The 13,227-nt window shown below is 41.6% G+C and overlaps 1 protein-coding gene across 1 annotated transcript; it reads left to right on the top strand.

The window, feature by feature from the left end:
* The first annotated feature begins 49 nt into the window (after positions 1–49).
* AMACR (alpha-methylacyl-CoA racemase) lies at positions 50–12,393 on the top strand. The gene is made up of 5 exons (XM_083575838.1): positions 50–826; positions 2,135–2,278; positions 3,567–3,727; positions 7,069–7,255; positions 10,881–12,393. Exons 1-5 carry the CDS (start codon positions 577–579, stop codon positions 11,288–11,290), a joined length of 1,152 nt encoding a protein of 383 aa, XP_083431964.1. The 5' UTR covers positions 50–576; the 3' UTR covers positions 11,291–12,393.
* Positions 12,394–13,227: the final 834 nt, after the last annotated feature.

The following is a 13,227-nucleotide window of genomic DNA, read 5'->3' as shown; positions in this document are numbered from 1 at the left end:
TGTTCTCATCCTGAATCAAAGTTCTTAACCTAAAGCACTATTTCTGGGTTGGCGGAGTCTGTAACCTGAAGCGTCTGTAACCCGAGGTACCACTGTATAGCTTTACTTCTATCCATGCTTAATTGGTTTTTAGTGACGTTTCCCCACCTTAAGTTTTTAGCTGTTCTTGTTTTTGCGTGAAAGCCACCTTGATTGAGGAAAAAAGGTGGGGATATATAAACAAACATGTAGCAATAATAAGGCCTCGCTTTACTCCATGGGGCCTTCCTCTTCAGGGTACACACAGGGCCGCAGCTTGACAATGCCTTTCAATCACGCTCACTTCTGGACTGGGCCCCACTAAAAGCACGTTTACTCTGACAGGATGCCCCACCGGGCTGAAGGGGGCTTGCTCCCTGGCAAGGCCGCCGCACAGGATCGTATCCTCGGCTTGCTGCAGGCCCCGGCCGGATTAACCTTCGGAACCGCCACCGGGAGCTCAGCCCTCCTGAGGGCGAGGAGGAGGCGCCAAATCCGACTCGGCTGGGGCCTGAGCTGAGGGAGAGGCTGCCTGCCTCCTTTTCTCTCGGCTCGGCCATGGCGCTGCGCGGAGTGAGGGTGCTGGAAATGGCAGGCCTGGCGCCGGCGCCTCTCTGCGGCCTCATCCTGGCCGACTTCGGGGCGGAGGTGGTGCGGGTGGACCGCTCTCCCCGCGCGGCCGTGTCGTCGGACGTGCAGGGCCGCGGCAAGCGCTCCCTGGCGCTCGACCTGAAGCAGCCCCGGGGCGCCGAGACGCTGAGGCGGCTCTGCCAGAAGGCGGACGTGCTCATCGAGCCCTTCAGACCAGGTGCCGAACCGCTTGGGGGGCGCGAAGGGCCAGCGGGGAAATGTGGGGGGGGGGTGTTGGTGTCTCCCCTCGCAGTAGGGCGAAGGCTGTGGGGCGGGAGGCAGTTGCCGCTTCGCAGTAGGACGTGAAGTGTTGGTAGCGAGGTGGGGATGAGGCAGCCTCAAGAGGGTGCACCCCAAAAACTGGGTGGGCGCGGGTTGGACTCCATCTCCCAGCCGCCCCAGCTAAGCCTGGCCGACGCTCAAGGATTGTGGGAGTTGTAGTCCAGTGACCTTCTGGCGGGGCCGCGGTTACTCTTGCTTGTCGTAGGGGGGGGGGGGAGGGCAAGCGGAGGTATTTTTGTCCTGACAGCTATTCGCAAATAGTTGTTGCCTTTTGTCTCTTCCCCCCCACCCCTCACACGCATCCCCGCCTGTGGCGACGCTTCTCTGCCTTCCCACGGCAAAATTTCACACGCACCCCCTAAATGTAGGTGTTTATCGATATGGCTTGTAGATAAAAAAACAACAGCAAGCAGACAGAATAAATAGCTGTGTAAAGTGCGAGGTGGGCATTTTTGTACCTGTTTGCAGTTCAATACGTGGAAGGTAGTTTTTAAAAAAATTAAACCCATTAAAAAAGAATGTGCGCTTTTTTTAAAAAAAGTAGCTGCTCAAGTTAATTTTATTATCTGCGCCCACAGTTTGGATTTGAGACTCAGCTGCAGGATGTGTGTGGTTTTGCTCGCAGGAGCAGTGTAATACTTAGCACAGACACATTTGAACAATCACAAGCAACTACTTTCACAAATGGAAAATGTCATGGTGCATTTTCCTTCCTCCCACCCCCCATTCACAGAGGTGAATCTTCTGTGTTTATGTTTCAGGTGTTAATTAAATACTGCATTTTTATCTGCACTGACACGGGTTGCTCACTGGAGTAGAGCAGAGCTGGCCCACCCATAAAGCAAGGTGAGGTGACTACCTCAGGTGGCAGGATCCAAGGGGCAGTGGATCCCAATGTAGATCTTTATCCCCCACTTGTTCCTGATGTAGACTCACCTCTTCTGCCCTGGTGGGGAGGAGGCACCATTCCCAAAAATTCCCATTTTCCCAAAAATTTGAAAACACAAACTAGCCATACAGAATATTCCATTAAAGAGAGATCAGAAAATGGAACAGGCTACTCAAAAATTATCATGTAACAATTCTGCCTTCATATTCAATATGTGTGTACCTTCACACTCTGTATAATACTATTTATACATTCACATATGTTGATCTGCTTATTTTTTTAAGTAGAGTTGACTTATTTTATCTTCTTGTTCAGGTGTCATGGAAAAACTTGGTCTTGGCCCAGATATCGTCCTCCAGGACAATCCCAAACTCATCTATGCTAGGCTGACGGGATTTGGACAGTTGGGAAAATATGCCAAGTTGGCAGGTCATGATATCAACTACTTGGCTGTGTCAGGTACATTGTGTGACTTAATTTCTTTTTTTAAAAAAGCAGCAACCTTATATTAAATAATAATTAGCTTGAAAGAGATTTGTGGTTAATATAGTTAGCATTAATTAGGAGGCTGTAGGGTACAAATTTTGTTGCTCGGTCCCTGCTCCTGCCAACCTAGCAGTTCAAAGCACGTCGAAGTGCAAGTAGATAAATAGGCATTTCCGTGCGCTGCTTTGGTTCGCCAGAAGCGGCTTAGTCATGCTGGCCACATGACCCGGAAACTGTACGCCGGCTCCCTTGGCCAATAAAGCGAGATGAGTGCCGCAACCCCAGAGTCAGTCACGACTGGACCTAATGGTCAGGGGTCCCTTTACCCTTTACCTAGGGTACAAATGGGTGGTTGGGGTACAAATAAAATTATTATTATGCAGACGTGCCTGGTTGTAATTCATTAATGTTCATTTTTTTGCATTTGGTCAATCATTTATTTTTATTTGAATAGTAAACCAAGGCTACAGTTCAACATCAGCCTTTAGGGTGTTTTACTTTTGTTTTGCTGGGAAGAGCATACCTATAGACTATGCTGCAGAGTCCAACTGTTTTGAGATTCACAGTAATTTCTGTGCAAGTTTACTTGTGATACTTTTATAATGTGATACTTGTGATACTTAGATATTTCTTTGAAATAATAAGTGGTATATAAATTACCTAAATTAATAAATGAATGAAATGGTTGTTAACTCTTCCTGACCTGAAGATGGTTTGGGCTCCAGTCCACACTTACCTGGGAATATATCCTATTGAACACAGGGGGACTTATTCCCAAGTAAACTTTCATTGGATTGCACTGCTGAACAGCAATGGTATATTTCAGTAGATTATGTGAAATATAGTAATAATGCTATCATGGAAATAATATTATTTACTGAAAAAATACTTGAAACTTATTGATTAGAAAGCAAACCATAGTTATTTATCAATCAGAGAAAACGTTTCTATATTAGGAATTCCTCAGTGGGTCTTTCAATGCAAGGGACTTAGTTATAATCCCCACCTCTTTTCACTGAAAGGCTTATACAGGTCTTTGTTGCTAAAAACCATCTTGAAGACCTGGCAAGCATTTGCCCCAGATGTCTCTTTGCAAAGCCTCCACCCCAGTACAATGCATTCAACAGCTTAAGAACATAATTGGAGATTGTTAGAAAATTGATGACTATACATCCCTGTGTTTAGAAGACATTCATATGGCTTTCATAACTGGGGAAACTGATTTCATTATTATTTTGTGTATATCTATTATTGTATATAGGTGTTTTGTCAAAACTTGGCAGAAAAGATGAAAATCCTTATGCTCCTATCAATCTTCTGGCTGATTTTGCTGGTGGTGGTGTTATGTGTGCAATGGGCATCATTATGGCACTCTATGAACGTACAAAATCCGGCAAAGGGCAAGTCATTGATGCAAGTATGGTAAGTTAAAGAAAACAAAACAAGTTACAGACTGTTAAAGATAGGGCATGTGGAACTGTATGTACTTTAAGACCAACACATCAGTCCACAAAACCCCTTTTTGATCCAGTTCTTATTGCTCTGTTGTGTGTATGACTTGCACCCCCTTTGAACACAGCCGTCAGATTCTCTGGGTGAGATAAGCAAACCCAGATCAGCTGGATAAGGGGATTTCCTTTGTTAAATCTAGCTAATTACTTGGTTATCTCTTCTCTTGATTTATTGTTGCATCAAATTATTTTAGCATCAGATTACCGTAATTCATATTTATTCAACAGCTGGGTCTCTGCTCATGCTTTCATTACAGGTACTTCTGTAGGTAACATAACTACAATAGAGTGCTGTGGATAGAAGCTAGCAGTTCTAATTCCATCTGAAATGCTCTTTCTGGCACTTGCTCAACATTAATCTTTGTTTGCTAATTTCTCAATGGGGCAAAGGGCATGGAAGCTTCCACAAATGTAGAAAAAGTGAATAATCCCGGGTGCTGATGTTTGTATCTTCTTTAACACATCATCATATTGCATATATTTTGGCAGCTACAAACATTTCTGTATCTAAGCAAGCTGCCCTGCCATTAGATATGTGATCCTGAGGAGTTTGGATTTTATGTTATTTGTATTGTTGATCTTTCTTTTCTTTTGGTTTATTGCTGTATGCAGCTTTAGACAAGAATTACCCAGAACAGCAGCCTTAAAATGTTTTACATTAAATAATAAATAAACACATCATATTATATAGCTGTGGCTGGATATATGGGGCTCAGCCCTTTAATTCACACAGATGTTTTCAAGGTAGAGGAGGAAAAGAAGTAATGAGAGGAATGGCAGGCATGTTCATCCATGAACAGAGTTGGTCAATAATTATCCAAAACAGATTTTTAAAATTGGAACTACAGTGGACCTTCCGGATACAAACTTAATTCGTTCCCAGGGGTCCGTCTGCACCCCAGAAATTATGTAAATAGAGGCGTGCTTATGTCCACACGCGTGGCGCGATTGAGCGCTTCTGCCCTTGTGCTCATGACGAAACCCGGAAGTATACACTTCTGGGTTTGCCGTGGCCGTAAGCTGAAGATTCCGTATCCAGAGGGATATATAAGACTGTGCAATAATTTAATTTCAAATATTTTACATATTAAAAAGAATATATACATTGTAATGTATTTGTGTGGGTGGGGAGGGGGGAATTGAAACTATGAAGTTATTAATGAATTTCAGAATCAGAAATGTGTTTGTGAGCAACTCTGGACTGGTTGGAATGTGGGATCTGCATAAGATGATCATCAGGCATCCTTGACAAGATTATATAACTTCTAGCAGTTCACCTCCCACATGCTTACGACATTCTTATTGCCTAAGGAAGGCTGTTGAACATACAATGAGCAGGAGGGGGGAGAGGGGAAAGGAAGAGCAGATGATCCTGTTTTGCAACTTTGCTATTTCAAAAAATCCCTACTCGAACCATCTTGTATTTCTGTGCTACATCACTATGTTTTTTTGGGTAGAAATAGAGGTGTATTTTTAGCTATCAGGGTTCCACTTGCTTCATCCACATAGTGAGAGTAAGTCACAGAATCATAGAATTGGGAGGGGTTCATCTAATCCAACCCCCTCCAATGAAAGAATATCAACTAAAGCATCCGTGATAGATCCATCCAAAAATTCAAGTGAAGGAGAGTCCACCACCTTCTAAGGAAGTTTGTTCTACTGTTGAACAGCTCTGACGACCAGAAAGTTCTTCCTGATGTTTAGTCAGAATCTTCTTTCTATTAACTTGAATCCATTGGTTTGGGTCCTACCCTCCAGACTGCAGAGCTTTCCAAACTGTGTGCCGGGACACGTTAGTGTGTCGGCTGCAGTGTGTAGGTGTGTCACGTAAACATTCCCTGTGCTCCTCCCGACGCTGGAAAGGGGTTAGTTTAACCTCCGGTTTGCTAGTAAAACTGAATTACTGTGTCACAAAATGCTGTGTGTCTAAAAAGCGTGTTACCAACATGAAAAGTTTGGAAAGCTCTGTTCCGGAGCAATAGAAAACAAGCTTGTTTCATCTTCCGTGTGACAGCCCTTTAGATTTTTGAAGTTGCCTATCATATCTCCTCTCAGTCTCCTCTTTAAACATACCCCATTCCTCATAAGTTGGAACACATTGTGATCCTTTAATAGATGTCCTGTTTGACTGACAACTGAGTCTGAATCTTATTGGCTGTCCAGCCTGAACCCACACTAGGGAAGTTTGGGTAGTGATGATAAAGCTTCTGGTTCCAGATGATGCTGTAGATTGTAGACCATCCAAGGCATTCTAAGAACTGGGAGAATGAAACAGGTAGCACAGAATATTCACAGGCATTCTGCTCTGAAGGAAATAAGACATCACTTCGTGTCTGTAACATAAACTTGGGCTGATTTTATTTTTTTTATTTCTAAATATCAAAACTGGACCAAACCAGCTGAAAGATAAAAACAATAAATGTACTGCTAGCATTGCAAAACAATCTAATGTTAAAACGAGCAAATTGTTAAACAATTAAAAAACCAATCAAAGCTAATCTGGAAAAAACCTCAAATAATGCCTTAAATCAGGGCTATGGAACCTTTTTGGGTTAGTAGACCAAATCATTATCTGGCCCCACCCCATAAACCAAATCTGATAGATGAATGGGACTACCCTCTTGTCGAAGTTCCTTGTGTAGTGCTTCCCAAGCATCGGACAGCTGGTTGTTGGGCGCCTGGGAACTGTAGTGCAAGGGGCTGTCCCAGCCCTGTGCTCAGCAAAGCTCCAAGAGCAAGACTCTGCTTTCGGAAATGTTTATTTTAAAATGTAAAATTGGAAAGTTAATAAAAATGGGGCGTGGCGGGGGGGGGGAGAGACTCTGCTTTCTGCAGTTATAAACTACAGGGTTGGGAAACTTGTGGCTTTGCCAGTGTTGCTGGACTCAAATTCCCACCACCCCTAGCCAGCATGGCCAACAGTCAGGAATGATGGGAGTTGTAGGCCAGCCACACCCAGAGGACCACAGGTTCCTCACCCCATCCCTGCATTGAAGCATTTGCCAAGGCCAAGGATTTAGTGACATCCAAAGTAGGAAACATATTTTTGGACTATCTAGTGAGACTAGAATTAATATTACCAAACAGTGGGCAGCAATTTAAAAACTAATAAGAGGTGTTTTGGTTTTCTGTCAGCTTAGAGTGATATTACCTCAGTCAGAATACCTAGCAGAAAAATATTTTCACTCTTACTAATATTTTTTCCACAAAACATTAAAATATTTTTTTTTAAAAAAAATGTTTGTCTTTAAGGTAGAAGGCACAGCGTACCTGAGCTCTTTTCTGTGGAAATCACAGAGCATTGGCCTTTGGAACAGATCTCGTGGGGAGAACCTCCTGGACAGTGGTGCCCCTTTTTATGAAACCTATAAGACTAAAGATGGGAAATTCATGGCTGTTGGTGCTCTTGAACCACAATTCTATAAGCAGTTCATCAGTGGTAAGTTAATCTACAAGAGGTGTGGTTTTAAAGGAGGAAGTTTTGGGGTACCATCTGTTTTGAGCAAATATGCAAAAATTAGTAGTACTGTAGCACTAAAAGATGCAAAGTAATTTGAAGCTTTATCTCCATTGTCTGTACAACAAATATTCCCATTTTACAGATGGAAGAACCAAGCATTATAGCCAATGAAGTAGCTCTGTTAGCACAAGGATTTCTGTTTGTGCATCATATCTTTGCCTCCATCTCCTCTCCCTGTGTGCCTCCACACCCTCCCCAAATCTGCTCCGGAGTGTTGGAGGGAAATCCAGCGCAGATTTTGGGGTGGGTGAGGTGATAGGAGAGGGAGGGCAAGTTCCATTGTGCAGCCAGAAGTCCTTGTTCTAATGGAACTACTTGGGGCTTGAAAGACTTAAGATTTTCCAAAGGCCACGTAGTGAATTTATTGGAGCACTGTTAGTTCAGCTTCAAGCCCTAGAATGTTTTTTTTGAATCTGTTGAACTACTTTGGTTAAGTTTCTATTATTTCAGGTGAGAGCTTTATCTAGCTTTATTTCATCAGTGATTAACCTATTTGTTGCATCAGCTCAGCAAGTGTTCAACCGTCTTGCAAAACCAGATTTGCTGACAGAGCAAAGTGACAAGTCATTTGCTACAGTGTGCACACAGAGAATATTTGCTAATGGGTACAACCCTTACAGTGAAAACAAAAAATTTTTTTTCCTTCCAGTAGCACCTTAAAGACCAACTAAGTTAGTTCTTGGTATGAGCTTTCGTGTGCATGCACACTTCTTCAGATACACAGATTATTGCATGCACACGAAAGCTCATACCAAGAACTAACTTAGTTGGTCTTTAAGGTGCTACTGGAAGGAATTTATTTTTTTTTGTTTTGACTATGGCAGACCAACACGGCTACCTATCTGTAACCTTACAGTGAAGTTCTCAATTGGTTTCTATCTTCATAAAGGTCTAAGCTTTTTTTGTGAGTTTACAAGGATTGGCAGCTGAGCAGAGAATATGGACTGGGAGAAGCCCAATATGCCGCACTGAAATGAGTTCATCAGCATGCACACTCCTTTGGAAGGAAACAGTACCAGATTTCTACTAGAGTAGGCAGTCATACTGACTCAGTTTGAGGATTTATATTACAGATATTAATATCCAGCGCACCATACCACACAGATGAAAAATGCTCTTAAAAGGAAACAATGTAGATCTAATGCGAGTTCCATCTGTCACAAATTGGCATTGATTCTTACTAAAATACACATTTAGATCTGGGGCTAGCATTACTCCAGGATGTTTGCGTTCATAACAAAAACTGATAGTTTACATCAGTATTCCAGCGTCTGGTGCCCCATTTCCTCTCTCTCCCAAGTCTAATGCTAAATTGGAATGCTTGGTCATCCCATCTCATTTGTCTTATCCCTTTGACACTCAACTTCCATTCATCATTCCTTTTATCATGGAACTGTTATGTATTTTTAGTCTTGAATGAGGCTGCTGTTCCTTTTAGTAACTGGGTATATTACTCAGTATAGTAGGCATAGGACAAACTTTTCTAATAATTGTTTTAATCTGAAGCCAAGAGACTTGGCATAACACAATATTTTCCTTTGTAATATTTTTGGATTGCACAGAAGTGTTGAAATCTTTAAAAAAAAATATGAAGTTGCTATTGACTACAAGTTGAAGGCAAGGGTGGGAAGAGACATGATCACTAATATTTGATTTACTTACTTAAAATTTTATGTCTCACCTTTCCATTGAAAAAAGATTTCCAATGTGGTATCAAATCAGTATAAAAGCATAGTAACATAACAATGCAATCATGGCGCCAGCAACAATAAAACAATAGCTGCTGAAGATTCCATAGTCAATAGCTGCATAATGGAATAATTGAATAATCGTATTTATATAGCTTCATGTAGGGCATGTTATCCTATTCAAAGCTAATAAAATGAATTAAGAACATTAAAGCTCTCAACTTTAATATCCACATATAAAAAACTAGTGCCTTGGGTTTCAGTAATTTCCTGGGCTATAATATATATCCATGGATATCATTTCCTGTTAATGGCTTGTTTTCTGTTCAGTAAAGCAGTAAAATTGATTGGTATGGAAATGTACCCTGAAGTTTTATTGTAGAGTAGGTTCCTTTTCCTTCCAGAGACTCCATACTTGCTGTAGGAGGACAGCTGTGCAAAACCTATAGCATACCCTTCTATTAACCATATGGATTGTTGCCTGAAAAATGAGAACCAATAGGGCATGTTTGAAATTTGCACAGAGGCAAAAGCCAAAGTTTGAAGCCCAATAAGTGCCTGTTTTCTCTAACCCTCTTCTCTTGCTGCTATAGTTCTCTCTCTGTCATATATATCTTTTGGCTATTGATGTTGTGTTCTCATTTCTGTAAGGGAAAATTCAGAATAGAATCCTAATGAATTCTCTTCTTGGGGATATTTAAAAAAAATACTGCTGCTGATTCGATACAGCTACTGTAAAACATTTCCTGTACTCTTCCAACTAGTTATGTTTGAGATAAAGAACTCCTAGGTGAAATCTACACACATAAAAACCGCTGTGAAAATGCTTTTTTAATTTTTTTTGAAAAATACATTGAATTTTGCATAGCTCGCTGTCGCCATCTAATGTCACATTTGTATATTGCACTTTACAACACATTTTAAATGTTTTATTTGGAGCCGTATAACTGAGTCCCTAAACTGATTTGTTAACACGTTCCAAGGGTTGAATTGGAGTACGAAGGTTAAAAGAAAGTCAGCAAACACTGCCAAGTTAGGGTCTCTTGCTTTGCCTTTTATCCTTGGATATAGTAGTTTGTGTAGAATAGAGTAAGTTGCTTTCTGCTGAGTCAAATCAATGGCCCATCTAGCTTAGCCTATTCTGTCTTGCCTGTTCTTACTGGTAGCAGCTGTCTACGGTCTCTAGGACGGGTCTTCCCAGTCTTTTCCTATGTGATCCTTTTTACTGGAGTTGCTGAGTAATGAACCTAGGACCTTCTGTGTGCAGAGCAGCAGCTACATCTCTAAATAAGTGATCACACAGACAGTATCAGAATTCTTGTGGCATAAGCATTCATTGGCCAGAGTCAGATTTATCTACTGTATTATCTTGAAGCTAATAACATTGAATTTGGCCTACAAGCATTCATGACACAATTAATGAATTCATTTCTAAGATGCCACAAGGCTCTCTGTTTCTGCTGCTGTAGACTCGCACGGTTACACTTTTGAAATAGCAGAGCTCATTTCTGGTGGATAGCATCTGCAGTTTCCCAGAGGAACACAGTGATATGTGGATGAACCAAGATGTTCAGGTAGACTGCGTGGCTGAAACAACCTAGTGTTCCTTCTCTGGTTTGAGACGCACTGTCAAGATAATGGTTCTTAAGTAAGTTTGTGCATGTGCACAACCCTGGGATATGCGTGTTTAACTGTAAACATGAGGTGTGTAGCTATAACCTGTCTTAGACATATCCTGTAGCCATCTCTTTAACCTTTGGCCTTTATACTGTTCCTGGTTGTTAGTAATAAATACAACTTTTGGCAAATCTCTGGGAATTAAATTGACCCATTTTATTTTATTTTTATCTCTTCAGGTCTGGGGCTAGATGATTCTAATCTCCCTGGTCAGATGAGTTTCTCTGACTGGCCTGCAATGAAGAACATGTTTGCAGATTTATTTTCAAAGAAGACCCAAGCAGAATGGTGTGAAATCTTTGATGACGTGGATGCTTGTGTGACACCAGTCTTGGCTTTTGATGCTGCTGCCTCACATCCGCACAACAAAGAACGTGGTTCTTTTCTTAAAAATGACCAGGAGGAGATAAGTCCTCGACCGGCTCCACTTCTTTCTCGGACCCCAGCTACTCCTTCTTCCAAAAGGGATCCGTTTATAGGAGAGCACACTGAAGATATCCTCCTGGACTATGGCTTTTCCAAGGAAGAAATTTCACAGCTCCATTCTCTTAAAGTAATTGAATTCAATAAGCCAAAATCCAACTTATAGTAACTTCACAAATCAAAAGAGTCCCACACACTGGCAGGTTATATTTTTATCCCAACTTGTGCAGTATTCTTAGCAGGGAGACGTGTTTCAAATTATGCTTTTCATTTTCTTTTCAAGAGGATGCTTTGAACGATAGTGAAATTCACAGTATCGTGCAGCTAGCTAGGCTTGGAAGAAGCTCATTTCCTCCCTTCCTGCCAATGCCCCTTGAGAGCCATACATTTAAGCTGTGAGAAATGAAGCACTAGCCAGAAAAGATGTACACTGATCCATGTGGATCTTCATGCAGTGCTGGCACTGAGAATCACACTATTGCAAATAAAGGATCTGCTTGTCCCAGTGTCCTGCGAATTGGGGGGGGGGTATGTTGGTCTGTGTATTGATTGCATGAAGAATTATTAATGCCAAGTCGAGGCAGATTTTCCAGCTGTGTAAAGAATAAATAGACTTCTTTTGGGGGGGGGGGGAACAGAACTGTGCTTCCTTAAAAATTACACCCTGAAAGTATTTTCAGAAATGCCTTAAAAGATTTTTACTCACAATGCAAGGATTAAAAATCTCCATTGCTTTCTTCAGTAAGCTTATTCCAGAAAGCAGGTACTGTTATTTTCAAAACGATGTGCCTGTGGAGTAGAGGAAAAAGAGGACATTATTCTCTCCGTACAAGAGAGCCTTGGGTGTTTAAGGGATGTGGGCATTCATCAGTTTTTACCTCCTCAAGATTTTATGCTTACAAAGAATGACAAATGGAGCACACAAAAAGTAGCTTCCTTTATGTTAGCATTTGCTATAAGAATATGATTGAATTGTAATGTGGTTAAGTAATTTTATTATTTTAATTAATGATGCAAGTGAAGGATTGGAGTTATGCCAATCTGGTTTTACCTCTTTGATTTTGCGTTTGCAGTTTGCTGAGTCATTTTGTTGTGGTTGAATGTCAAAACAAGCATATCAAAATTAATTGAATGTTCTGTAAGCTAACTATCAGGATGTTGCAATCCTTTAGTCTCTTTTTAATATACTGTAATTATCTAAAGACAAGTGTTTTTCATAACATGTGCAAATGCCTTTTCTTACAAATAAAAATGTAAAATTAATCCCCAGCAAGGAAACTGGATTTTATTATTATTTCAGAATATGAGATGCTTGCATTTAAAGCTTGACCATTATTTCAGAAGAATTCCAAGGGTGATATCCCAGGTAAGTCATACTTGGAGTTACTTAAGTCATTTGGCTTCAGTTGGTCCACACTGACTAATATTAGATATCTCCCATAGAAAACGAGGGCGTGGGGAGTGCCTTGAAAAACTCTTTGATACTGTTCGCTGATACTGTGGTAGGTGCCGGTTCATTATGGCGGAGGCTTATGATGCCTTTTAATGATTGTTTATACAGTGGTACCTCGCAAGGCGAATGCCTCGGAAGACGAAAAACTCGCAAGACGAAAGAGTTTTTCGGTTTTTGAGTTGCTTTGCAAGACGATTTTCCCTATGGTCTTGCTTCGCAAGACGAAAACGTTTTGCGAGTTTGTTTCCTTTTTTCTTAAAGCCGCTTGAAGAGGTGCAGTTGCGACGGACCGTGCTTCGCAAGACGAAAAACCGCGCAAGACGAAAAGACTCGCGGAATGAATTAATTTCGTCTTGCGAGGCACCACTGTATAAAAATCTATGGGCTTAGATGGAATGCAGCAAGCAAAGTTAAAGGGACCCCTGACCATGAGGTCCAGTTGTGGCTGACTCTGGGGTTGCAGCGCTTATCTCACTTTATTGGCCGAGGGCGCTGGCGTACAGCTTCTGGGTCATGTGGCCAGCATGACTAAGCTGCTTCTGGCGAACCAGAGCAGCGCACGGAAACGCCGTTTACCTTCCCACCTATTTATCTACTTGCACTTTGACGTGCTTTCGAACTGCTAGGTGGGCAGGAGCAGGGACCGAGCA

The sequence above is a fragment of the Podarcis filfolensis genome, assembly GCF_964270895.1.
Source record: "Podarcis filfolensis genome assembly, chromosome: 11".
NCBI classification, from domain to species: Eukaryota; Metazoa; Chordata; class Lepidosauria; order Squamata; family Lacertidae; genus Podarcis; species Podarcis filfolensis.
Note: the sequence above shows the minus strand (reverse complement) of the source record. Positions and strands in the feature narration are given on the sequence as shown.

Coding starts and splice junctions, on each gene's coding strand:
- AMACR (XM_083575838.1), top strand. CDS start 577: ATGGCGCTGCGCGGAGTGAGGGTGCTGGAAATGGCAGGCCTGGCGCCG. Junction 3,728..7,068: donor AAGTCATTGATGCAAGTATG/GTAAGTTAAAGA, acceptor TTTGTCTTTAAG/GTAGAAGGCACAGCGTACCT. Junction 7,256..10,880: donor CTATAAGCAGTTCATCAGTG/GTAAGTTAATCT, acceptor TTATCTCTTCAG/GTCTGGGGCTAGATGATTCT.